We start from the raw sequence: 27,660 nt of genomic DNA, 5'->3' as shown, positions 1-27,660 counted from the left end.
TCTGTGACCATCCTATAGGAAGCAGGAGGGGCGGGGAGAATCGCCGGCAGCAGTCGGGACTCGGGAGTAGTCGCAGCAAATATGGTGCGTGGTGGTGGTGGGGTAATAATGGCTCCATCTCTGGTATATTGATGGTGGGGGGCTCTGTCTCTGGTGTATTGATGGCGGGGGGCTCTGGTGTATTGATGGTGGGGGCTCTGTCTCTGATATATTGATGGCGGGGGGCTCTGTCTCTGATATATTGATGGCGGGGGGGGCTCTGTCTCTGATATATTGATGGCGGGGGGGGCTCTGTCTCTGGTGTATTGATGGCGGGGGGCTCTGTCTCTGGTATATTGATGGTGGGGGGGCTCTGTCTCTGATATATTGATGGCGGGGGGCTCTGGTATATTGATGGCGGGGGGCTCTGGTATATTGATGGTGGGGGCTCTGTCTCTGGTATATTGATGGCGGGGGCTCTGTCTCTGGTGTATTGATGGTGGGGGGCTCTGTCTCTGGTATATTGATGGCGGGGGGCTCTGGTGTATTGATGGTGGGGGGGCTCTGTCTCTGATATATTGATGGCGGGGGGCTCTGGTGTATTGATGGCGGGGGCTCTGGTATATTGATGGCGGGGGCTCTGTCTCTGGTATATTGATGTCGGGGGGCTCTGTCTCTGGTGTATTGATGGCGGGGGCTCTGGTGTATTGATGGCGGGGGCTCTGTCTCTGGTATATTGATGGTGGGGGGCTCTGGTGTATTGATGGCGGGGGCTCTGGTGTATTGATGGCGGGGGGCTCTGTCTCTGGTATATTGATGGCGGGGGGGGCTCTGTCTCTGGTATATTGATGGCGGGGGGCTCTGTCTCTGGTGTATTGATGGCGGGGGGCTCTGTCTCTGGTGTATTGATGGCGGGGGGCTCTGTCTCTGGTATATTGATGGTGGGGGGGCTCTGTCTCTGATATATTGATGGCGGGGGGCTCTGGTATATTGATGGCGGGGGCTCTGTCTCTGGTATATTGATGGCGGGGGGCTCTGTCTCTGGTATATTGATGGTGGGGGGCTCTGGTGTATTGATGGTGGGGGGCTCTGGTGTATTGATGGCGGGGGCTCTGGTATATTGATGGCGGGGGCTCTGTCTCTGGTATATTGATGGCGGGGGGCTCTGTCTCTGGTATATTGATGGTGGGGGGCTCTGGTGTATTGATGGCGGGGGCTCTGGTATATTGATGGCGGGGGGCTCTGTCTCTGATATATTGATGGCGGGGGGCTCTGGTGTATTGATGGCGGGGGCTCTGGTATATTGATGGCGGGGGCTCTGTCTCTGGTATATTGATGGCGGGGGGCTCTGTCTCTGGTGTATTGATGGCGGGGGCTCTGGTGTATTGATGGCGGGGGCTCTGTCTCTGGTATATTGATGGTGGGGGGGCTCTGTCTCTGATATATTGATGGCGGGGGGCTCTGGTGTATTGATGGCGGGGGCTCTGGTATATTGATGGCGGGGGCTCTGTCTCTGGTATATTGATGGCGGGGGGCTCTGTCTCTGGTGTATTGATGGCGGGGGCTCTGGTGTATTGATGGCGGGGGCTCTGTCTCTGGTGTATTGATGGCGGGGGGCTCTGTCTCTGGTATATTGATGGTGGGGGGGCTCTGTCTCTGGTGTATTGATGGCGGGGGGCTCTGTCTCTGGTATATTGATGGCGGGGGGCTCTGTCTCTGGTATATTGATGGCGGGGGGCTCTGGTGTATTGATGGTGGGGGCTCTGTCTCTGGTATATTGATGGCGGGGGGCTCTGTCTCTGGTATATTGATGGTGGGGGGCTCTGTCTCTGGTGTATTGATGGCGGGGGGGCTCTGTCTCTGTATTGATGGTGGGGGGCTCTGTCTCTGGTATATTGATGGCGGGGGGCTCTGTCTCTGGTATATTGATGGCGGGGGGCTCTGTCTCTGGTATATTGATGGCGGGGGGCTCTGTCTCTGGTGTATTGATGGCGGGGGGCTATGTCTCTGGTATATTGATGGCGGGGGGCTCTGTCTCTGGTATATTGATGGCGGGGGGCTCTGTCTCTGGTATATTGATGGCGGGGGGCTCTGTCTCTGGTATATTGATGGCGGGGGGCTCTGTCTCTGGTATATTGATGGCGGGGGGCTCTGTCTCTGGTGTATTGATGGCGGGGGGGCTCTGGTGTATTGATGGTGGTGGCTCTGTCTCTGGTATATTGATGGCGGGGGCTCTGTCTCTGGTGTATTGATGGCGGGGGGCTCTGTCTCTGGTATATTGATGGCGGGGGGCTCTGGTATATTGATGGCGGGGGGCTCTGTCTCTGGTATATTGATGGCGGGGGGCTCTGTCTCTGGTATATTGATGGTGGGGGGCTCTGTCTCTGGTGTATTGATGGCGGGGGGGCTCTGTCTCTGTATTGATGGTGGGGGGCTCTGTCTCTGGTATATTGATGGCGGGGGGCTCTGTCTCTGGTATATTGATGGCGGGGGGCTCTGTCTCTGGTATATTGATGGCGGGGGGCTCTGTCTCTGGTGTATTGATGGCGGGGGGCTATGTCTCTGGTATATTGATGGTGGGGGGCTCTGTCTCTGGTATATTGATGGCGGGGGGCTCTGTCTCTGGTATATTGATGGCGGGGGGCTCTGTCTCTGGTATATTGATGGCGGGGGGCTCTGTCTCTGGTATATTGATGGCGGGGGGGCTCTGGTGTATTGATGGCGGGGGGCTCTGTCTCTGGTATATTGATGGCGGGGGGCTTTGTCTCTGGTGTATTGATGGCGGGGGGCTCTGTCTCTGGTGTATTGATGGTGGGGGGCTCTGTCTCTGGTATATTGATGGCGGGGGGCTCTGTCTCTGGTATATTGATGGCGGGGGGCTCTGTCTCTGGTGTATTGATGGCGGGGGGCTCTGTCTCTGGTGTATTGATGGCGGGGGGCTCTGTCTCTGGTGTATTGATGGCGGGGGGGGCTCTGGTGTATTGATGGTGGTGGCTCTGTCTCTGGTATATTGATGGCGGGGGGCTCTGTCTCTGGTGTATTGATGGCGGGGGGCTCTGTCTCTGGTATATTGATGGCGGGGGGCTCTGTCTCTGGTGTATTGATGGCGGGGGGCTCTGTCTCTGGTATATTGATGGCGGGGGGCTCTGGTATATTGATGGCGGGGGGCTCTGTCTCTGGTATATTGATGGCGGGGGGCTCTGTCTCTGGTATATTGATGGCGGGGGGGGCTCTGGTGTATTGATGGCGGGGGGCTCTGGTGTATTGATGGCGGGGGGCTCTGTCTCTGGTGTATTGATGGCGGGGGGCTCTGTCTCTGGTATATTGATGGCGGGGGGCTCTGGTGTATTGATGGCGGGGGCTCTGGTGTATTGATGGCGGGGGGCTCTGTCTCTGGTGTATTGATGGCGGGGGGCTCTGTCTCTGGTGTATTGATGGCGGGGGGCTCTGTCTCTGGTGTATTGATGGCGGGGGGCTCTGTCTCTGGTGTATTGATGGCGGGGGGGGCTCTGGTGTATTGATGGTGGTGGCTCTGTCTCTGGTATATTGATGGCGGGGGGCTCTGTCTCTGGTGTATTGATGGCGGGGGGCTCTGTCTCTGGTGTATTGATGGCGGGGGGCTCTGTCTCTGGTGTATTGATGGCGGGGGGCTTTGTCTCTGGTGTATTGATGGCGGGGGGCTCTGTCTCTGGTATATTGATGGTGGTGGCTCTGTCTCTGGTATATTGATGGCGGGGGGCTCTGTCTCTGGTGTATTGATGGCGGGGGGCTCTGTCTCTGGTGTATTGATGGCGGGGGGGCTCTGGTGTATTGATGGTGGTGGCTCTGTCTCTGGTGTATTGATGGCGGGGGGCTCTGTCTCTGGTGTATTGATGGCGGGGGGCTCTGTCTCTGGTGTATTGATGGCGGGGGGCTCTGGTGTATTGATGGTGGGGGGCTCTGTCTCTGGTATATTGATGGCGGGGGGCTCTGGTGTATTGATGGTGGGGGGCTCTGTCTCTGGTATATTGATGGCGGGGGGGCTCTGGTGTACTGATGGTGGGGGCTCTGTCTCTGGTATATTGATGGCGGGGGCTCTGTCTCTGGTATATTGATGGCGGGGGGCTCTGGTGTATTGATGGTGGGGGGCTCTGTCTCTGGTATATTGATGGCGGGGGGCTCTGGTGTATTGATGGTGGGGGGCTCTGTCTCTGGTATATTGATGGTGGGGGGCTCTGTCTCTGGCATATTGATGGCGGGGGGCTCTGTCTCTGGTATATTGATGGTGGGGGGCTCTGGTGTATTGATGGCGGGGGGCTCTGTCTCTGGTATATTGATGGTGGGGGCTCTGTCTCTGGTATATTGATGGCGGGGGCTCTGTCTCTGGTATATTGATGGTGGGGACTCTGTCTCTGGTATATTGATGGCGGGGGGCTCTGTCTCTGGTATATTGATGGTGGGGACTCTGTCTGTGGTATATTGATGGCGGGGGGGCTCTGTCTCTGGTATATTGATGGTGGGGGGCTCTGTCTCTGGTGTATTGATGGTGGGGGCTCCGGCTCTGGTGTATTGATGGCGGGGGGCTCTGGTATATTGATGGTGGGGGCTCTGTCTCTGGTATATTGATGGCGGGGGCTCTGTCTCTGGTATATTGATGGCGGGGGGCTCTGTCTCTGGTATATTGATGGTGGGGGGCTCTGTCTGGTATATTGATGGCGGGGGGGGCTCTGGTATATTGATGGCGGGGGCTCTGTCTCTGGTATATTGATGGTGGGGGGCTCTGTCTCTGGCATATTGATGGCGGGGGGCTCTGTCTCTGGTATATTGATGGTGGGGGGCTCTGGTGTATTGATGGCGGGGGGCTCTGTCTCTGGTATATTGATGGCGGGGGCTCTGTCTCTGGCATATTGATGGCGGGGGGCTCTGTCTCTGGTATATTGATGGTGGGGGGCTCTGGTATATTGATGGTGGGGGCTCTGTCTCTGGTATATTGATGGCGGGGGCTCTGTCTCTGGTATATTGATGGCGGGGGGCTCTGTCTCTGGTATATTGATGGTGGGGGCTCTGTCTCTGGTATATTGATGGCGGGGGGCTCTGTCTCTGGTATATTGATGGTGGGGGGGCTCTGTCTCTGGTATATTGATGGTGGGGGCTCTGTCTCTGGTATATTGATGGTGGGGGCTCTGTCTCTGGTATATTGATGGTGGGGGGCTCTGTCTCTGGTATATTGATGGTGGGGGGGCTCTGTCTCTGGTATATTGATGGTGGGGGGGCTCTGTCTCTGGTATATTGATGGCGGGGGGGCTCTGGTATATTGATGGTGGGGGCTCTGTCTCTGGTATATTGATGGCGGGGGGCTCTGTCTCTGGTATATTGATGGCGGGGGGGCTCTGGTGTACTGATGGTGGGGGCTCTGTCTCTGGTATATTGATGGCGGGGGCTCTGTCTCTGGTATATTGATGGCGGGGGGCTCTGGTGTATTGATGGTGGGGGGCTCTGTCTCTGGTATATTGATGGCGGGGGGCTCTGGTGTATTGATGGTGGGGGCTCTGGTATATTGATGGCGGGGGCTCTGTCTCTGGTATATTGATGGCGGGGGGCTCTGTCTCTGGTGTATTGATGGCGGGGGCTCTGGTGTATTGATGGCGGGGGCTCTGTCTCTGGTGTATTGATGGCGGGGGGCTCTGTCTCTGGTATATTGATGGTGGGGGGGCTCTGTCTCTGGTGTATTGATGGCGGGGGGCTCTGTCTCTGGTATATTGATGGCGGGGGGCTCTGTCTCTGGTATATTGATGGCGGGGGGCTCTGGTGTATTGATGGTGGGGGCTCTGTCTCTGGTATATTGATGGCGGGGGGCTCTGTCTCTGGTATATTGATGGTGGGGGGCTCTGTCTCTGGTGTATTGATGGTGGGGGCTCTGTCTCTGGTATATTGATGGCGGGGGGCTCTGTCTCTGGTATATTGATGGTGGGGGGCTCTGTCTCTGGTATATTGATGGCGGGGGGCTCTGTCTCTGGTATATTGATGGCGGGGGGCTCTGTCTCTGGTATATTGATGGCGGGGGGCTCTGTCTCTGGTGTATTGATGGCGGGGGGCTATGTCTCTGGTATATTGATGGTGGGGGGCTCTGTCTCTGGTATATTGATGGCGGGGGGCTCTGTCTCTGGTATATTGATGGCGGGGGGCTCTGTCTCTGGTATATTGATGGCGGGGGGCTCTGTCTCTGGTATATTGATGGCGGGGGGCTCTGTCTCTGGTGTATTGATGGCGGGGGGGCTCTGGTGTATTGATGGTGGTGGCTCTGTCTCTGGTATATTGATGGCGGGGGCTCTGTCTCTGGTGTATTGATGGCGGGGGGCTCTGTCTCTGGTATATTGATGGCGGGGGGCTCTGGTATATTGATGGCGGGGGGCTCTGTCTCTGGTATATTGATGGCGGGGGGCTCTGTCTCTGGTATATTGATGGTGGGGGGCTCTGTCTCTGGTGTATTGATGGCGGGGGGGCTCTGTCTCTGTATTGATGGTGGGGGGCTCTGTCTCTGGTATATTGATGGCGGGGGGCTCTGTCTCTGGTATATTGATGGCGGGGGGCTCTGTCTCTGGTATATTGATGGCGGGGGGCTCTGTCTCTGGTGTATTGATGGCGGGGGGCTATGTCTCTGGTATATTGATGGTGGGGGGCTCTGTCTCTGGTATATTGATGGCGGGGGGCTCTGTCTCTGGTATATTGATGGCGGGGGGCTCTGTCTCTGGTATATTGATGGCGGGGGGCTCTGTCTCTGGTATATTGATGGCGGGGGGGCTCTGGTGTATTGATGGCGGGGGGCTCTGTCTCTGGTATATTGATGGCGGGGGGCTTTGTCTCTGGTGTATTGATGGCGGGGGGCTCTGTCTCTGGTGTATTGATGGTGGGGGGCTCTGTCTCTGGTATATTGATGGCGGGGGGCTCTGTCTCTGGTATATTGATGGCGGGGGGCTCTGTCTCTGGTGTATTGATGGCGGGGGGCTCTGTCTCTGGTGTATTGATGGCGGGGGGCTCTGTCTCTGGTGTATTGATGGCGGGGGGGGCTCTGGTGTATTGATGGTGGTGGCTCTGTCTCTGGTATATTGATGGCGGGGGGCTCTGTCTCTGGTGTATTGATGGCGGGGGGCTCTGTCTCTGGTATATTGATGGCGGGGGGCTCTGTCTCTGGTGTATTGATGGCGGGGGGCTCTGTCTCTGGTATATTGATGGCGGGGGGCTCTGGTATATTGATGGCGGGGGGCTCTGTCTCTGGTATATTGATGGCGGGGGGCTCTGTCTCTGGTATATTGATGGCGGGGGGGCTCTGGTGTATTGATGGCGGGGGGCTCTGGTGTATTGATGGCGGGGGGCTCTGTCTCTGGTGTATTGATGGCGGGGGGCTCTGTCTCTGGTATATTGATGGCGGGGGGGCTCTGGTGTATTGATGGCGGGGGCTCTGGTGTATTGATGGCGGGGGGCTCTGTCTCTGGTGTATTGATGGCGGGGGGCTCTGTCTCTGGTGTATTGATGGCGGGGGGCTCTGTCTCTGGTGTATTGATGGCGGGGGGCTCTGTCTCTGGTGTATTGATGGCGGGGGGGGCTCTGGTGTATTGATGGTGGTGGCTCTGTCTCTGGTATATTGATGGCGGGGGGCTCTGTCTCTGGTGTATTGATGGCGGGGGGCTCTGTCTCTGGTGTATTGATGGCGGGGGGCTCTGTCTCTGGTGTATTGATGGCGGGGGGCTTTGTCTCTGGTGTATTGATGGCGGGGGGCTCTGTCTCTGGTATATTGATGGTGGTGGCTCTGTCTCTGGTATATTGATGGCGGGGGGCTCTGTCTCTGGTGTATTGATGGCGGGGGGCTCTGTCTCTGGTGTATTGATGGCGGGGGGGCTCTGGTGTATTGATGGTGGTGGCTCTGTCTCTGGTGTATTGATGGCGGGGGGCTCTGTCTCTGGTGTATTGATGGCGGGGGGCTCTGTCTCTGGTGTATTGATGGCGGGGGGCTCTGGTGTATTGATGGTGGGGGGCTCTGTCTCTGGTATATTGATGGCGGGGGGCTCTGGTGTATTGATGGTGGGGGGCTCTGTCTCTGGTATATTGATGGCGGGGGGGCTCTGGTGTACTGATGGTGGGGGCTCTGTCTCTGGTATATTGATGGCGGGGGCTCTGTCTCTGGTATATTGATGGCGGGGGGCTCTGGTGTATTGATGGTGGGGGGCTCTGTCTCTGGTATATTGATGGCGGGGGGCTCTGGTGTATTGATGGTGGGGGGCTCTGTCTCTGGTATATTGATGGTGGGGGGCTCTGTCTCTGGCATATTGATGGCGGGGGGCTCTGTCTCTGGTATATTGATGGTGGGGGGCTCTGGTGTATTGATGGCGGGGGGCTCTGTCTCTGGTATATTGATGGTGGGGGCTCTGTCTCTGGTATATTGATGGCGGGGGCTCTGTCTCTGGTATATTGATGGTGGGGACTCTGTCTCTGGTATATTGATGGCGGGGGGCTCTGTCTCTGGTATATTGATGGTGGGGACTCTGTCTGTGGTATATTGATGGCGGGGGGGCTCTGTCTCTGGTATATTGATGGTGGGGGGCTCTGTCTCTGGTGTATTGATGGTGGGGGCTCCGGCTCTGGTGTATTGATGGCGGGGGGCTCTGGTATATTGATGGTGGGGGCTCTGTCTCTGGTATATTGATGGCGGGGGCTCTGTCTCTGGTATATTGATGGCGGGGGGCTCTGTCTCTGGTATATTGATGGTGGGGGGCTCTGTCTGGTATATTGATGGCGGGGGGGGCTCTGGTATATTGATGGCGGGGGCTCTGTCTCTGGTATATTGATGGTGGGGGGCTCTGTCTCTGGCATATTGATGGCGGGGGGCTCTGTCTCTGGTATATTGATGGTGGGGGGCTCTGGTGTATTGATGGCGGGGGGCTCTGTCTCTGGTATATTGATGGCGGGGGCTCTGTCTCTGGTATATTGATGGTGGGGGGCTCTGTCTCTGGCATATTGATGGCGGGGGGCTCTGTCTCTGGTATATTGATGGTGGGGGGCTCTGGTATATTGATGGTGGGGGCTCTGTCTCTGGTATATTGATGGCGGGGGCTCTGTCTCTGGTATATTGATGGCGGGGGGCTCTGTCTCTGGTATATTGATGGTGGGGACTCTGTCTGTGGTATATTGATGGCGGGGGGGCTCTGTCTCTGGTATATTGATGGTGGGGGGCTCTGTCTCTGGTGTATTGATGGTGGGGGCTCCGGCTCTGGTGTATTGATGGCGGGGGGCTCTGGTATATTGATGGTGGGGGCTCTGTCTCTGGTATATTGATGGCGGGGGCTCTGTCTCTGGTATATTGATGGCGGGGGGCTCTCTCTGGTATATTGATGGTGGGGGGCTCTGTCTCTGGTATATTGATGGTGGGGGGGCTCTGTCTCTGGTATACTGATGGCGGGGGGGGCTCTGGTATATTGATGGTGGGGGCTCTGTCTCTGGTATATTGATGGTGGGGGCTCTGTCTCTGGTATATTGATGTTGGGGGGCTCTGTCTCTGGTATATTGATGGTGGGGGGGCTCTGTCTCTGGTATATTGATGGCGGGGGGGCTCTGGTATATTGATGGTGGGGGCTCTGTCTCTGGTATATTGATGGCGGGGGGCTCTGTCTCTGGTATATTGATGGCGGGGGGGCTCTGGTGTACTGATGGTGGGGGCTCTGTCTCTGGTATATTGATGGCGGGGGCTCTGTCTCTGGTATATTGATGGCGGGGGGCTCTGGTGTATTGATGGTGGGGGGCTCTGTCTCTGGTATATTGATGGCGGGGGGCTCTGGTGTATTGATGGTGGGGGGCTCTGTCTCTGGTATATTGATGGTGGGGGGCTCTGTCTCTGGCATATTGATGGCGGGGGGCTCTGTCTCTGGTATATTGATGGTGGGGGGCTCTGGTGTATTGATGGTGGGGGCTCTGTCTCTGGTATATTGATGGCGGGGGGCTCTGGTGTATTGATGGTGGGGGCTCTGTCTCTGGTATATTGATGGCGGGGGGCTCTGTCTCTGGTTTATTGATGGCGGGGGGGGCTCTGGTGTATTGATGGTGGGGGCTCTGTCTCTGGTATATTGATGGTGTGGGGGGCTCTGGTATATTGATGGCGGGGGGCTCTGTCTCTGGTATATTGATGGCAGGGGGCTCTGTCTCTGGTATATTGATGGCGGGGGCTCTGGTATATTGATGGCGGGGGGGTTCTGGTATATTGATGGCGGGGGGGTTCTGGTATATTGATGGTGGGGGGCTCTGTCTGGTATATTGATGGTGGGGGGCTCTGTCTGGTATATTGATGGCGGGGGGCTCTGTCTCTGGTATATTGATGGTGGGGGGCTCTGGTGTATTGATGGCGGGGGGCTCTGTCTCTGGTATATTGATGGCGGGTGGCTCTGTCTGGTATATTGATGGCGGGGGGCTCTGGTATATTGATGGCGGGGGGGCTCTGGTGTATTGATGGTGGGGGCTCTGTCTCTGGTATATTGATGGCGGGGGGCTCTGGTGTATTGATGGTGGGGGCTCTGTCTCTGGTATATTGATGGCGGGGGGCTCTGTCTCTGGTATATTGATGGCGGGGGGGGCTCTGGTGTATTGATGGTGGGGGCTCTGTCTCTGGTATATTGATGGCGGGGGCTCTGGTATATTGATGGCGGGGGGCTCTGGTATATTGATGGCGGGGGGCTCTGTCTCTGGTATATTGATGGCGGGGGGCTCTGTCTCTGGTATATTGATGGCGGGGGCTCTGTGTCTGGTATATTGATGGCGGGGGCTCTGTCTCTGGTATATTGATGGCGGGGGGCTCTGGTATATTGATGGTGGGGGGGCTCTGTCTCTGGTATATTGATGGCGGGGGGCTCTGTCTCTGGTATATTGATGGCGGGGGGCTCTGTCTCTGGTATATTGATGGTGGGGGGCTCTGTCTGGTATATTGATGGCGGGGGGGGCTCTGGTATATTGATGGCGGGGGCTCTGTCTCTGGTATATTGATGGCGGGGGGCTCTGTCTTAACGCTTTCATCCTTGGCTCTGGGCTATTCCACTCTTTACTGCTAGCTTCCCCTTTTAGTTCCTGCAGCAGGTGGCTCTGGCTGAGCAGTGGGTCATTGATTGTGTGTGATCTTTCCTCAGACCTCCACCTTGACACAGGGGCTGGAGCGGATCCCGGAGCAGCAGGGCTACCTGGTGATGAGCGAGGACGGCGTGCTGGCGGTGAGTGCGGGGCGCAGGCGGTGAAGACGGGAGGATGAGTGCAGGACACAGGGGGGAACACAGGGTGGTGAGTGCGGGGAACACGGGAGGGTGAGTGCGGGGGCGCAGGGGGGAACACGGGACGGTGAGTGTGGGGGCGCAGGGGGGAACACGGGGCGGTGAGTGCAGGACGCAGGCGGGAACACGGGGCGGTGAGTGCGGGACGCAGGCGGGAACACGGGGCGGTGAGTGCGGGACGCAGGCGGTGAAGACGGGAGGATGAGTGCGGGGCACAGGGGGGAACACGGGATGGTGAGTGCGGGGCGCAGGTAGGAACACGGGAGGGTGAGTTGCGCAGGCTGGAAAATGGGGCGGTGAGTGCGGGGCGCAGGGGGAGCACGGGGCGGTGAGTACGGGGCGCAGGGGGGAGCACGGGAGGGTGAGTGCGGGGCGCAGGGGGGAACATGGGAGGCTGAGTTGCGCAGGCTGGAAAATGGGGCTATGAGTGCGGGGCGCAGGCGGCGAAGATGGGAGGGTGAGTGCGGGGAGCAGGCGGTAAATACGTGGCCGTGATTGCAGCCTAGACACCCCCTATTCTCTGGCCTGTGACCGCCTCCTTCCTGTCCGCAGAGCGCTGGTGACTTGGAGAATGACGAGCGATTGGCCGGGGTGATCCGGGAGATGGTGACCACCGCCTGCAGCTTCCACGTCCTGGGAGATCAGGTCCCATTCAAGCGGATGAGCGGTGAGACCACACTCGCTGACCTCTGAGGGAGACGGCGGACATATTGTTTAACCCCTTGCTGTTTGGTCTGCTTTTTTCCTCCAATAATGATATTTATCATCCGCTTGTCAGTGGCGTCTCCTACTGTGTGTGACCGGTGTAATCCGCGGTGACGCCTCCTACTGTGTGTGACCGGTGTAATCCGCGGTGACGTCTCCTGCTGTGTGTGTTACCGGTGTAATCCGCGGTGACGTCTCCTGCTGTGTGTGTGACCGGTGTAATCCGCGGTGACGCCTCCTACTGTGTGTGACCGGTGTAATCCGCGGTGACGCCTCCTACTGTGTGTGACCGGTGTAATCCGCAGTGACGCCTCCTGCTGTGTGTGACCGGTGTAATCCGCGGTGACGCCTCCTACTGTGTGTGACCGGTGTAATCCGCGGTGACGCCTCCTACTGTGTGTGACCGGTGTAATTCGCGGTGACGCCTCCTACTGTGTGTGACCGGTGTAATCCGCGGTGACGCCTCCTGCTGTGTGTGACCGGTGTAATCCGCGGTGACGCCTTCTGCTGTGTGTGACCGGTGTAATCCGCGGTGACGCCTCCTGCTGTGTGTGACCGGTGTAATCCGCGGTGACGCCTCCTGCTGTGTGTGACCGGTGTAATCCGCGGTGACGCCTCCTGCTGTGTGTGACCGGTGTGATCCGCGGTGACGCCTCCTGCTGTGTGTGACCGGTGTGATCCGCGGTGACGCCTCCTGCTGTGTGTGACCGGTGTGATCTGCGGTGACGCCTCCTACTGTGTGTGACCGGTGTAATCCGCAGTGACTCCTCCTGCTGTGTGTGACCGGTGTAATCTGCGGTGACGCCTCCTGCTGTGTGACCGGTGTGATCTGCGGTGACGCCTCCTGCTGTGTGACCGGTGTGATCTGCGGTGATGTCTCCTACTGTGTGTGACCGGTGTAATCCGCGGTGACGCCTCCTGCTGTGTGTGACCGGTGTAATCCGCGGTGACGCCTCCTGCTGTGTGTGACCGGTGTAATCCGCGGTGACGCCTCCTGCTGTGTGTGACCGGTGTGATCTGCGGTGACGCCTCCTGCTGTGTGTGACCGGTGTGATCTGCGGTGATGTCTCTTACTGTGTGTGACCGGTGTGATCTGCGGTGACGCCTCCTGCTGTGTGTGACCGGTGTGATCTGCGGTGATGTCTCTTACTGTGTGTGACCGGTGTAATCCGCGGTGGCGCCTTCATGTCCCGTATAATGGGCTGTGAAGCGGGAAATGTCCACAATCCACCATCGACATCTGAGTTTAGTGTCTGCAGGGTTCAGTGTGCAGGAAAAGTGACCGGATTCTGCAGGACGAGGAACATACGTATCTGCTACACTCCTGATTTTGCTAGTTTTAACCCCTACACAGAATGGAGAGGTGTAATTTTTATCGTAGGGATGCTTCACCTGTGGGAGAATCTAAAAATAAAATCCAGAAAATCACATTGTAGGATTTTTATATCATTAATTTGCATTTTATTGCATGAAATAAGTATTTGATACAATAGAAAAACAGAACTTAATATTTGGTCCAGAAACCTTTGTTTGCAGTTAGAGGTCAGGTGGTTCCTGTAGTTCTTGACAACGTTTGCACACACTGCAGCAGGGATTTTTCCTGACTCCTCCATACAGGTCTTCTCCAGATCTTTCAGGTTTGGGAGCAGTCACTGGGTAACATTGAGTTTCAGCTCCTCCAAAGATTTTCTATTGGATTCAGGTCTTGAGCCTGTCTAGGCCACTCCAGGACCTTGAAATGCCTTTTACGGAGCCACTCCTTGGTTGTCCTGTTTGTGTGTTTCAGGTCATGGTCATTGTGAAATACCCAACCACAACCCATCTTCAATGCTCTTACTGAGGGAAGGAGGTTGTTGGCCAAAATCTTGTGATGCATGACCCCCATCCATCCTCCCTTCAACATGGTGCAGTCATCCTCTCTCCTGTGAAGAAAAGCACTCCTAAAGTATGTTTCCCCCCCACCATGCTTCACGGTTGGGATGGTGTTCTTGGGGTTGTGCTCATTCTTCTTCCTTAAAACATGGCGGGTGATGTTGATACCAAAAAGTTCTACTTTGGTCTCATCTGACCACAAGACCTTCTCCCAGGCCTGGATATGTGCTGATGTGAGCAGGGGGACCTTTGGGATTGTAGTCCATGACTGCGTCGTGTGTTACTAACGGTAATGTTTGAGACTGTGTTCCCATCTCTATGGAGGTCATTGACCAGGCCCTCCTGTGTAGCTCTTGGCTGATTCCTGACCTTTCATGGATTTTGCATGGAGCCCCAGACCAAGGACAGTCATGTTGCGTTTCTTTCATTTTCTAATAATTCTGTCAAGTTGTTGCCTTCTCACCAAGCCGTTTGCCTATTGTCCTGTAGCCCATCCCAGCCTTGCTCACGTCTACAATTTTGTTCCTGATGTCCTTAGACAGCTCTTTGGTCTAGGCCATGGTGGAGAGGTTGGAGTGTGATTGAGTGTGTGGACAGGTGTCTTTTATACAGGTAACGAGGTCAAACAGGAACAATTAATCCAGGTAATGAGTGCAGAGTAGGAGGCTTCGTATAGGAAAAACTAAGGCCTCTTTCACACTGCCGTCGCTCGTCCTGCGTCAGATTGCAGTGAACAGACGTATCGACGGACGTTGTAAAATTAGTGGAAACAGTGTTATGACGGATGCGTCGCATGACTCCCGGGCTGAATTTACAGGTATATATTTCTGAGAGACTTTTTCCCCGGGTTGGAATAGGCTTCCAGGCATGGTCAGATGTAAAAACTGCATCCGTCACTGGATTCCTGCGTCTCACAGTGTGCGCAGGATCCAGTGTCCATAGGCTCCCTTTCTGTGCAACGACGTATGCCGCAGGAGGCGTCGGGAAACGTTTTTACACTGCAGACAAACGTTTCATGGAACGTTGTTTTGAAAAGACAGTCCGTCAAATTCCGCAGGATCCAGAGCAAGTCGGACGAAACGTGTCGATACGTCGCTAATACAAGTCTATGGGACAATGCAGGATCCTGAATTCTTGCTGGTTGGTCGGTGATCAGATACTTAGTTAATGCAATAATATGCAAATTAATTATGAAAAATCATACAGGGTGATTTTTTTTTTTTTTTTTTTTTTTTTAGATTCGGTGTCACAAGTGAAGTGTACCTGCGATAAACGTTACATACCTCTCCATTCTCTTTGTAGGTGGGAAAACTGGCAAAATCGGCAGAATATCAAATGTATATATGTGAAAATATCATTTTGATTTATTTTTTCTTCTTTTTAATCTTATTTTTTTCTATTCGCCACGACAGCACCCACTAGAGAGAGGGGATCCGCCCCTAGGAACAGGAAACCTACAGAGAGATAAAAGGGGCGGCCCCCCCTCGCTCCTCAGTTGGTTTCCTGTTCCTAGAAGGGAACCCACAGAGAAAAACTCTATGGCTAAGAAGAGGAAGACCTGCCTGGGCTACCGCCTGTATCGACTCTGCTGAGCGACAGGGGTCCCAGAGCAGGTGGACAGTGTCGGGGGAATGTTCCTGCGGGCTCCCCCCTCATCTGGTGCGGCTGACAGGGAAGCCTGAAGGTACCAACGGTCTCCCTGCTGGGACACCGTTGGGTAAGTGCTAATGAAAGGCACGGCGCAGTGTGGATACCTGTGGTAATGCCCTCCTGAGTGGAGCTGAGCAGCGGTGTGGTATCCCTGGGGAATCTTCCCTCCGTTCCCTCCAGAGGTAAGAGGCGACATGGTGGGAAGCAGCGCTGAGAGCGCTTCCGGTTTGCAGAGACGCGGGCGCATGCGCAGTAGCGTCGGCGTCCCATGGAAGGAAGCTTGAACTTCCGGGGTCGCGGTGTCAGAGTACCATTTCCGGGGGAACCGCCATATTGGATTCCCCCATGCGATCCCAGCGTCTGGATGCCGGTCTTGTGAGTAAAAAAAAAAAAACAGGATGGGGATGTATGCAGGAGTGGCTACACTATAAAAGTCAGGATTAGAAGTGCAGTCAGTGTGCATTATGTCATCCCAAGAGGAGGTCCGTGTGCACTCCATGGAAGAGCCACTAGTACCTAGTAGCGAAACCAGGAAAAACAGCAGTGGACACTTTAAGTTAAGTGACTCCACTGATAAATCGGGAAGAAAATCATCCCGTTCCACATCCCAAACTAAGACAACCCCGCAGCCGGTAAAATTAATACGCTGGGTGAGTGTAAGCATACTTCACTGAAGTATATATTGATTCCTTTGCTTGTATTATTTTAGGCAAAAAGGACGGGAAAGAGTAAGCACAAACAATGTGCTATATGTACCGAACCCCTGCCTGACTCCTATACTAAGAGTCTATGTCAGGCATGTATAGATAACACCTTACGGCAGGAGGAATCGGTGAAAATGAACGAGATACGGCTCATAATTAGGGAAGAACTTCAGTCGTTAGGAGGCGGTTCTTCCTCGATTAATACCGAGGAAAAGAAAAGAAGAGTATCCTCACCTAGAGCTGACACGTCAGCAGAGAGTGGGGAGGTCGACTCTGAGGTCTCTAAACTGTCTGATTCTTCAGGGGAAGAAGACTTTGTTTGCTTTCCAACTGAAGGCATAAACAACTTGGTTAAATCGGTGAGAAATACGATGGGGGTATCGGAGTCAAAAGAACCCCAAACACCACAGGAAATCATGTTTGCTGGTCTTTCCCAACGGAAAGGCCACGTGTTTCCAATAAACCAGGCCATAAAGGACCTCGTTAAGAAGGAATGGGGTAAAGGTCAAAAAGGTTTTGTACCAATACCCTGTAAAAGGCGCTACCCATTTGATGACGAAGATTTAAGTACATGGACCAAAATACCAAAGGTCGATGCTGCAGTTGCATCTACATCTCGCCGGTTCTCCTTGCCCGTGGAAGATGCAGGTTCCTTAACAGATCCCATGGACCGAAAATCAGATGCGCTCCTTAAAAAATCGTGGGAGGCCTGTGTCACGGCATTCAAACCGGCAATTGCAGCCACATGTACTGGCAGATCAATGTTAGTCTGGCTGGATCAGCTGGAGCAAAATATTAAAAATGGTGTATCCAGGGAGAAGTTACGAGCGTCTATCCCTTTGATCAAGGGTGCGGCTGCCTTTATATCGGATGCCTCTATTGACTCCCTACGTCTGGCGGCCAGAACAGCTAATATCTCCAACACGGCTAGGCGGGCTTTATGGCTAAAAAACTGGAAAGGAGATGCCCAATCTAGATCAAAATTATGTGCCATACCCTGTCAGGGTGAGTACCTGTTTGGAACAGTCCTTGACGATATACTCAAGAAGGCAGGTGAAAGGAAAAAAGGATTCCCTAATCCCTTTGTTCCATCTTACAGAAGGGCGTTCAGGAAGCCACCATTCGGAAAGAAGGGAGGCTTCAGAGACAGATGGAACAATAAGGATTTTAAACAAAAAGGAAACCTGTTTAATAAACGTCCATTCAAGCCAGCCGACAAATTCCAGTAATTATATTCCTCCAGTGGGTGGAAGATTAAAACAGTTTAGGCAACAATGGGAAGAGATAACAATAAATACTTGGGCCATTAAATTAATATCTTCAGGCCTCACATTAGACTTTATTAGAACTCCACCGGACTCCTTCCTCCTTACCACCTTAAGATCCAGGCCTCAGCAAGAGGCGCTTGAAACAGAGGTTAAAACCCTCCTACGCAAACAAGTCCTAGTGGAAGTCCCATCTTCCCAGAGGGGGAGGGGATTTTATTCTCCCTTGTTTCTGATTAATAAGCCGGATGGCTCTTTCAGAACCATAATTAAAGAAAGCTGAACTCCTTTATAAGGCCTAAAACATTCAAAATGGAATCCATTCGTTCAGCCATAAAGAATTTATTTCCAAACTGTTACATGGTAGTATTGGATCTTAAGGATGCTTACTATCATATTCCTATACATCATTTATTCCAGCAGTTCCTTCGGGTAGCAGTCTGTATAGAGGGACAAATTCGTCATCTACAATATAAGGCGATGCCCTTCGGATTATCCATGGCCCCAAGGGTTTTCACAAAATTGCTATTGGAAGTTATGTCTTTCCTAAGAGTAAAAGATACTTTAGTCATTCCATATCTAGATGACCTATTGATTGTGGGTAAAGACCCCCTACAGTGTGAGCAGAGGTTACGGGAAGTAGTGGTTTCCTTACAATCCCTGGGGTGGCTGGTTAATTGGGAAAAATCTAGACTTCAGCCGGTTAAGTGTCAGAAATTCCTAGGGCTCCTTCTAGATTCAGCTGACCAGATTTGTAAGCTGCCTGAGGATAAGAAATTCTCCATAGTTGATAAGGTATCTTTAGCAATAGAAAATCGTAGTATGTCACTCAGACAGAGCATGTCATTACTAGGTTCTCTGACATCGTGTATCCCTGCGGTCCAGTGGGCACAGGCTCATACTAGGCCTCTACAAAAATTTATATTAGAGGAGGACATTAAGAATAGAGGCTGTCTGGATAGAACAGTTTATCTAACAACGGAAGTATTATACTCCCTTAGGTGGTGGTTAAATCAGAAAAACCTTTCAAAAGGGGTTCTCTGGATAATTTCCCCCTCTAGTATAGTGACCACAGATGCTGGTCCTAAAGGCTGGGGGGCACATTTTAAGGATCAGTGGGTTCAGGATCTTTGGTCTAGTTCGGAACTAGATAGTTCTTCAAATGTCAAAGAGTTGAGGGCAATATATTATTCCCTACTTCACTTTCTTCCTCAGCTCAGCGGCTCTCACACAAGAGTGTTCTCCGACAACACCACGGCAGTAGCTTACTTAAACCATCAAGGAGGTACGCGGTCGGACAGACTCAGGCAGCTGGCATCAGACATCATGGAATTAGCCGAAGGTCATCTGCTATCACTATCAGCAGTTCACATCAGGGGCACAGACAACTTTCGTGCCGATTTTCTGAGCCGTCACACCCTTCATCAAGGGGAATGGATGCTAAACAGAAAAATTTTCAAAATGATAACAGCGCAATGGGGTATTCCTCAAATAGACTTGTTTGCCACAAGAGCCAACCGACAGGTCAGGATGTTTGCCTCTCTAAACAGAGAGGACAAGCCGGACATACTCGATGCCCTCCAAGTGCCCTGGACTTTCGACCTGGCATATGCTTTTCCTCCATTGAATCTACTACCTTTGGTAATAAGAAAAATAAGAGAAGAAGGAGCAAGAATTCTATTAATAGCCCCATTCTGGCCCAAAAGGCCATGGTTCTCATGGCTGAGGGCGATGTCAGTGTCGGACCCGTGGATTCTGCCTCAATCCAAGGACCTGCTCTCTCAGGGTCCGTTCCTTCATCCTCAGGCAAAGGGCATGAATTTAACTGCATGGAGTTTGAAAGGCAGTTACTAAATCTCAGGGGGTTTTCTAGTGGGTTAATAGATACTCTGATGAAAAGTAGAAAACCCTCAACTACCAGGATTTATGTCAGAATTTGGAGGAAATTCCTTCAATTCCATACTACACAACTTTCCGCTGATATTCCTATATTTCCAATATTGGAATTTCTACAAAAAGGTCTGGAATTAGGACTCTCTGTAAGCACTCTGAAAGTACAGGTGTCAGCCTTAGGAGCTCTTTTTAATTTTGATGTAGCAGGAAATAAATGGATATCCCGGTTTATATCAGCCTGTGAGAGATCGAGACCAATTAGCATACCTCGGGTTCCTCAGTGGGATCTATCAATAGTCCTAAATGCATTGACTCAATCACCTTTTGAGCCTCTCCATGCAGCCTCACTAAAAAATATTTCTTTAAAAACGGTATTATTAGTGGCATTAGTTTCTGCCAGAAGAGTAAGTGATCTTCATGCTTTATCTATAGATCCTCCCTTTTTTGTGGTAACATCAGATAGGATACTTTTAAAAACAGATCCTTGTTATCTCCCTAAGGTGGCTTCTACCTTTCATAGATCCCAGGAGATCCAGTTACCTACCTTTTATGAGAACCACTCAACTCCAGAAGAAGAAAGACTTCACACCCTAGACGTAAAAAGGACTGTCTTAGCCTATTTAGAGAGAACTAGGGACTGGAGGAAGAGTAGGGCTCTCTTTGTGTCTTTCCAGGGTAAAACCAAGGGTGCCGGAGTCACAAAGAACACATTATCTCGCTGGATCAGAGAGGCAATAATCTTGGCGTATAAAGCTGGAGGGAAAGATCCTCCAATGCATGTGGGAGCGCACTCTACAAGAGCCTTGTCGACTTCCTGGGCAGAAAGGGCAAATGTACCAATAGACCTTATATGTAAGGCTGCAACTTGGTCTTCACCTAATACCTTCTATAAGCATTATAGATTAGATCTATCCTCTGCTTCTGATCTGACTTTTGGTGTATCGGTCCTTGACTCAGTAAACCCACCCAGTCTATAGTCTCTGCAATTCTCTCTAGTGGGTGCTGTCGTGGCGAATAGAAAATACCGGATTACGTACCGGTAATGCTCTTTTATAGAGCCCACGACAGCACCCGTTCACATCCCTCCCTTTTCTGTATATAGTTGCACATGGTGCTTGTTTGGTGAGGTGTAAATATTAGAAAATATAGTATGAGGTTGTAAATATGTATATATATGGATATACCCGAACCTGTTAACTAAAACCTGGCGGCGGTTCCTCCTATTCTCTGTAAAACAACTGAGGAGCGAGGGGGGGCCGCCCCTTTTATCTCTCTGTAGGTTTCCTGTTCCTAGGGGCGGATCCCCTCTCTCTAGTGGGTGCTGTCGTGGGCTCTATAAAAGAGCATTACCGGTACGTAATCCGGTATTTTCTAATACAAAGAAAAAATGATTTAAAAATTGATTTTTTTTCTCTAGTAACCCCCCACGACAGCACACCTGGAGGATGTTACCCCTTTCCTAATAGGGACAGGAAATTGACAAGAGGTTAAATAACCCCTCCCTCATCCTCCCCTCAGTGTTTTTTCCTGTCCCTACTAGGGATGAAGAGGTCATCCCAGGTGTGCTGTGCCGGCAGCGGTCACCGGGGGGAGTAGAGATTCCATGCCGGGCAGCTGGGGAGCAGACTTACCTCTCTTCCCCGAGCGCTGCTCCCGTCTCTCCGGACTCGGGACTTCCGCCACCAGTCCGCACCGATAAGGCAAGGTCTGGGCGGCATTCTTCGGCTGGAGGCCTCCCTGAGCTCTCCAGCCCCTCTCCTCCTCCAGCGCTGTGCGCGCGATGGGGGCTTCCGGTCTGAAGCCGGCGGCAGGAAGTGACGTCAGACGCCGGCCGGCTTCGGTACTCAGGAGGCTCCCTTTGCGTTCCACGCTGGAACGCATGACAGTTAGCGTGGATATCGGCGGTTTCTCCCCCCACATCCGGACATTAGAGGAGGAGGTCCTCTCACAGGAGGACAGGTGCTGTGTCCGGTCGCCTATTTAAGAGCCCCGGACAAGAAGACGTCTCAGGTAAGACCACAGTGTGGTGAAATCATGGAGACGTCTGCCTCGCGCTCTGCTCTTGCAGATCCCAGCACCATCCCGGCCCCAGTAAGTAATCTGGCCCAGGGTGTCCTTTCCCTGATGTGGGTTGTAGTCTTATGATTCCTTCTCCCCTTCTTTTTTAGGGGGACAAGGAACCCACATCAGGAAGTAAAACAAAAACTTCCCGCAAATGCGCAGTTTGTATGAAGAAGCTGTCCTCTTCATACAAGAAATCATTGTGCAAAGAATGCACAGACAAAATAATCAGAGAGGAACAGCCATCCCTGATAGAAGAGATTAAAACCTTAATCCAGCAGGAGATTAAAACATCTCTGGCCACTCTTTCCCAGCCTACACCATCTCCTAGTGCCCCTCCTGAGGCTAAGAAAAGGAAACTTAATCCACAGGAGGAAGAGCAGGAGGACTCTCAAGGAGAGACGTCGGACGAACCCCCAGAGGAGGGTGAATTATCCCTGGACTCTGAAACTGTCCAGCAAGAGAGATACTACTTCTCTTCATCTGATATAGAAGAACTCCTTACGGCTGTAAGGAAAACTATGGAGGTTGAGGAAGAGAAGACGGCCCAGTCAGTACAAGAAGAGATGTTTGGAGGACTTCGTTCTAGGAAGCGTCAGGTATTTCCTATTCACCAAAACATCCGGGATTTAGTTCTGGACGAGTGGGAATCCCCAGAAAAGAAGCTGACTACTCCAGCAGAAATCAAAGACAGATTTCCTGTGGATGCTGAGACAGCGTCATGCTGGTCTGAAGTTCCAAAAGTGGACGTCCAGATTGCCAGAGTAGCCAAAAAGACCACGCTACCATTCGAGGATGCCTCCCAACTGAGAGACCCTCTGGAACGTAAAATGGACGGACTACTAAGGAAGTCGTGGGAAACGTCAGCGTCTTTACTGAACATCAATTCCGTATCCACTTGCGTGGCTAGATCGATGCATCGCTGGCTGGGGCAGCTAGAGGAGCACTTGTCCTCAGGTACTCCGAGAGAAGATATTCTGGCCTCCTTGCCTATCTTCCAGAAAGCAACAGGCTTTTTAGCAGATGCTTCTGCAGAATCCGTGAGAGTGACGGCGAGATCTTCCGCACTGTCAAACTCGGTAAGGCGTGCACTCTGGCTAAGATCCTGGTCTGGGGATATGACTTCCAAGATGAGGCTGTGTTCTATTCCTTTTAAAGGAAAGTATATGTTTGGACCAGCCTTGGATGACCTTTTGGAGAAGGCTTCAGACAAGAAAAAGACCTTACCAGAACCTAGAAACCCTAGGAAAAGACCCTTCCGCGCTCAGCAGGAGCATACTCCTCAATACAGAGGAAAGGGTAAAACAGGTCGCTGGAGCTATCCGAAAGGAGGGAAGGACAGGAATCTTTTTCTTTCACAACCCCAAAACCAGAGAAAGCAATGACGCCGTCATAGTGGGGGGTCGGATTTCGAACTTCCTCCCAGTCTGGCAAGAGATCGGTGTGGATCAGTGGACCTTAAGATTGGTCAAAGAGGGGATGAAAATAGAGTTTATATCATATCCCCAAAAAAGAATGAAAACTACAACGTTATCAACACCGAAACTACAGTCCACCCTGAGAACTGGGATAGAAGATCTCTTAATCAACAACGTGATCTCCACAGTCCCAAAAGACGAAAGAAACAAGGGCCATTATTCCAGCCTATTTCTGATAAGGAAACCAAACGGAACCCATCGGATGATAATCAATCTGAAACCGCTGAATCAATATGTAACCTACAGAAGATTCAGAATGGAGTCCGTCAGATCGACAGTACCCTTAATAGGGCAAGACTTCGTCATGGCAACCATCGACTTACAGGACGCATATTATCACGTCCCAGTCCATCCAACCTATCGGAAATTTCTAAGGTTTGCAGTCACCAGAGGAGAAGTCATAGACCACTTCCAGTTCAATGTCCTCCCATTCGGACTATCATCAGCTCCAAGGATCTTTACAAAGGTCATGTCCGAGGTGATGGCGTACATCAGAAGTCGACGGATATGCATAATCCCATACCTCGACGACCTCTTGATAGTGGCTCCCACGGTTCCAATTCTACAGGAACATCTTCAAACAACAGTCCAGATCCTGTCATCTCTGGGTTGGGTGATAAACCCCAAAAAATCGGATATGGTTCCATCCACAACAAAGATCTTTTTAGGGGTCTTATTAGACTCCCACAGACAAACATCTTTCTTGCCCGAACAAAAACGGTCCCTGCTTACATCAAGGATAAGAACATTGCGGGACAAGAAGAGAGTATCTCTAAGATGGGCCATGTCGGTTCTAGGTACCATGACATCTTGCATCCAGATGGTGGCATGGGCTCAAGCCCACACCAGGATACTTCAGACTCATATTCTGTCAAGCTGGGACGGATCCCCAGGTTCTCTAGACAAAAAGATCCGGATACCACCGCATGTAAAGTCCTCATTAACATGGTGGCTACAAAAAGAGAACTTAATGAAAGGAGTTCCCTGGTTGCAGGTCCCAGCAGTGACCATAACAGTAGATGCCAGTGGAAAAGGTTGGGGAGCTACGGTAGACCAGCACATATTCCAGGGATTCTGGTCAGCCGAAATAGCACAACAATCCTCGAATTTCAAGGAACTAAAAGCAGTAGAAGAAGTTCTCAAAGCGGCGGTAACTCTTGTACAAAATTCCCACTTAAAAATATACTCAGACAACATGACAACAGTTGCCCACCTTCGCCACCAGGGAAGTACAAGACACGAAGATCTAAAAAGAATATCAGCAAGAATATTTTCGTGGGCCGAAGAACATGTTCTCTCCATATCCGCCCTACACATAAAAGGGGAGATAAACGTACAAGCCGACTTCCTGAGCAGAACAGAGGTCCATCCAGGAGAATGGAGCCTAAACCCAGAAGTCTTTCAGATACTAGTCAAAAGATGGGGACAGCCAGAAGTGGACTTGTTCGCGAACAGTCAGAACACAAAGGTAGACCAGTTCTTCTCGCTAGATCCGATGAATCCGGGGTTAGCTGTGGACGCATTGGTCCAGCCATGGACATTCTCGCTAGCATACGCGTTCCCGCCATTGCCGATCCTACCAAAAGTCCTGCAGAAAATAAGGGCAGAAAAACTCAAGGTGATCCTAGTGGCTCCACTTTGGCCCAAAAGAGGTTGGTTTGGGGCCCTCATCAGTCTAAAGATAGATGGGCCAATAGCACTTCCACCGGTCAAAGACCTTCTCTACCAGGGGCCAATACTGCATCCAGATCCCGAGAGGCTACACCTAAATGCCTGGCTTCTGAATTCTCAATTCTGAGAACTAGAGGACTATCAAAGAGAGTAATTGAAACATTACAAAAAAGTCGCAAAACGGTAACTAATTCTATTTACCAAAAGATCTGGAAGACGTTCATCACGTGGTGTGCTCCTGAGCAACCTAACCCAGATAAACCAAACCTAGCCAAGATCCTGGATTTTCTACAAGATGGGCTGGAGAAGGGTCTCAGACCCAGCACCCTCAAGGTACAAGTGGCAGCCTTGAGCTCTTATTTTGACCAGTCTCTAGCCAACCATAGATGGGTAAGAAGATTCATGACGGCGGCATCCCGCATATCTCCAAGACCCATAAATATAGTTCCATCCTGGGACCTGAATATAGTCCTGAAAGGACTTACACTGCCACCATTTGAACCCTTATCTTCCATAACCATGGATAAACTCGCTTGGAAGACCACCTTCCTGGTAGCTATAACAACAGCCAGAAGAGTGGGTGAACTACAAGCCCTGTCAATCAATGAGCCCTACATGAAGATTCTTCAGGACAGGCTTATTCTACGATTAGACCCATCCTTTCTCCCAAAGGTCGTCTCCGATTTCCACAAATCGCAGGAGATAATTCTTCCATCATTCTATCAAGAACCAAAGAATGAGGAAGAGGAACATTTCCATACTTTGGATGTTCGAAGAATGGTACTCTATTATCTTCATGCATCAGAGAAGATTAGAAAGGATCAAAATCTGTTTATTCATCTTCTCGGCCAGAATAAAGGGAAGAAGACTTCCAGATCCACAATTGCAAATTGGATCAAAAGAGCAATCCTGGAGGCTTATCAAATTCAAGGCCTTCCACCACCAGAAAAGCTCACAGCCCATTCTACTAGAGCAACAGCTGTCTCCTGGGCCGAGAAAGCCAGTGCTTCCATCGAGCAAATATGCAGAGCGGCTACGTGGTCCTCGGTCCATACGTTCTCCAAACATTACAGGCTTGACCTGATGTCAAAAGAAGACTTAGCCTTCGGAGAAAAAGTCCTTAGTGCTGTAGTCCCTCCCTAAAAATTACTCTTGGGTACTGCTCCAGGTGTGCTGTCGTGGGGGGTTACTAGAGAAAATAGAATTATTCTTACCGTTAATTCGGTTTCTAGTAACCCACCACGACAGCAGGAGTAATCCCTCCCTTTGCTTAATATACGTTCTGAAAAGAATAAATATAATTTGAAGCATTCATTCTCCTGTGGTCCTTTATAATAACACTGAGGGGAGGATGAGGGAGGGGTTATTTAACCTCTTGTCAATTTCCTGTCCCTATTAGGAAAGGGGTAACATCCTCCAGGTGTGCTGTCGTGGTGGGTTACTAGAAACCGAATTAACGGTAAGAATAATTCTATTTTTTTTTTTTGTCCTTGTAATGACTTTGATTCTATGATGGTCGCTCGTACTGTAACTTGTAGAATAAGTGACCTTCTCCTCTGGGGGTACAAAGATGGCGTCCACCACAGAAGGCCATACTGCTGCACCCAATGTGTTTTGTGCATGTTTCCAGTGTTGAACCTTTTTCTTTTCCTCTGATCCATCATCTGTGACGCTGCAGTAACTCTGTACAGGAATAGCGCAATCCTCTGCCCCTGCGCAGTGGTGGCTCCAGGACAGCAGCCATGAGGGCCAATGTTAGGTGCCTGCCGTGGGATTACAGGGGCTCTGACCATTGGGCACAGCTCTGATGGCAGCAACGCCTGCGTGCGTCTCTTTCCCGATGGCGGCCGCGCCTGCGTGCGTCTCTTTCCCGATGGCGGCCCCGCCTGCGTGCGTCTTTCCCGCTGGCGGCCGCGCCTGCGTGCGTCTTTCCCGATGGCGGCCGCGCCTGCGTGCGTCTTTCCTGATGGCGGACGCGCCTGCGTGCGTCTCTTTCCCGATGGTGGCCGCGCCTGCGTGCGTCTCTTTCCCGATGGCGGCCGCGCCTGCGTGCGTCTTTCCCGCTGGCGGCCGCGCCTGCGTGCGTCTTTCCCGCTGGCGGCCGCGCCTGCGTGCGTCTTTCCCGATGGCGGCCGCGCCTGCGTGCGTCTTTCCCGATGGCGGACGCGCCTGCGTGCGTCTTTCCCGATGGCGGCCGCGCCTGCGTGCGTCTTTCCTGATGGCGGACGCGCCTGCGTGCGTCTCTTTCCCGATGGTGGCCGCGCCTGCGTGCGTCTCTTTCCCGATGGCGGCCGCGCCTGCGTGCGTCTTTCCCGCTGGCGGCCGCGCCTGCGTGCGTCTTTCCCGCTGGCGGCCGCGCCTGCGTGCGTCTTTCCTGATGGCGGACGCGCCTGCGTGCGTCTCTTTCCCGATGGTGGCCGCGCCTGCGTGCGTCTCTTTCCCAATGGCGGCCGCGCCTGCGTGCGTCTCTTTCCCGATGGCGGCCACGCCTGCGTGCGTCTCTTTCCCGATGGCGGCCGCGCCTGCGTGCGTCTCTTTCCCGATGGCGGCCGCGCCTGCGTGCGTCTCTTTCCCGATGGCGGCCGCGCCTGCGTGCGTCTCTCTCCCGATGGTGGCTGCGCCTGCGTGCGTCTCTTTCCCGATGGTGGCTGCGCCTGCGTGCGTCTCTTTCCCGATGGCGGCCGCGCCTGCGTGCGTCTCTCTCCCGATGGTGGCTGCGCCTGCGTGTGCCTCGTTCCCAATGGCGGTGCCTGCGTGCGTCTGCCTCCCTACGGTGGCCATTCTAGCCAATCCCATGCTGTGTAACACACAGGCTCTATCCCCAGGACCTATTACTAAACCCCCCTCTCTCTCTCTTCTGCCCCCTGCAGTTGTTTTTGGGGAGCACTCCTTCCTCGTCACCATCTCCGGACAGAAGATCTACGTGGTGAAACGTCAGAACGTGGTGCGGGAGCCGATCAGCGTCTGACCCTCGTTCCCGTCGTCCTCTGCTGCATCACATTTGTATAGAAGAAAGTAAATCCGGGGGGCTCGTCCAGGAGACGGACCCTCCGGGGTTGTTTTGCTTTATGTATAAAGGTTATTAAACGTTTCTGGACTT

General features: G+C 52.7%; 1 protein-coding gene across 2 annotated transcripts; it reads left to right on the top strand.

Annotated features, from left to right (window-relative positions):
- LAMTOR4 (late endosomal/lysosomal adaptor, MAPK and MTOR activator 4) lies at positions 1-27,660 on the top strand. Of its 2 annotated transcripts, none has more exons than XM_069767370.1 (4): positions 1-84; positions 11,124-11,204; positions 11,814-11,928; positions 27,431-27,660. In XM_069767370.1, the coding sequence occupies exons 1-4, from the start codon at positions 82-84 to the stop codon at positions 27,526-27,528; spliced, it is 297 nt and encodes a 98-aa protein (XP_069623471.1). In that variant the 5' UTR covers positions 1-81; the 3' UTR covers positions 27,529-27,660. The 2 variants fall into 2 exon arrangements, with proteins under 2 accessions (XP_069623471.1, XP_069623470.1); XM_069767369.1 differs by having other exon boundaries at positions 67-102.

This window comes from Ranitomeya imitator, chromosome 4, assembly GCF_032444005.1.
Source record: "Ranitomeya imitator isolate aRanImi1 chromosome 4, aRanImi1.pri, whole genome shotgun sequence".
Lineage (NCBI taxonomy): Eukaryota > Metazoa > Chordata > Amphibia > Anura > Dendrobatidae > Ranitomeya > Ranitomeya imitator.
This window is presented reverse-complemented; position numbering and strand designations above follow the sequence as displayed.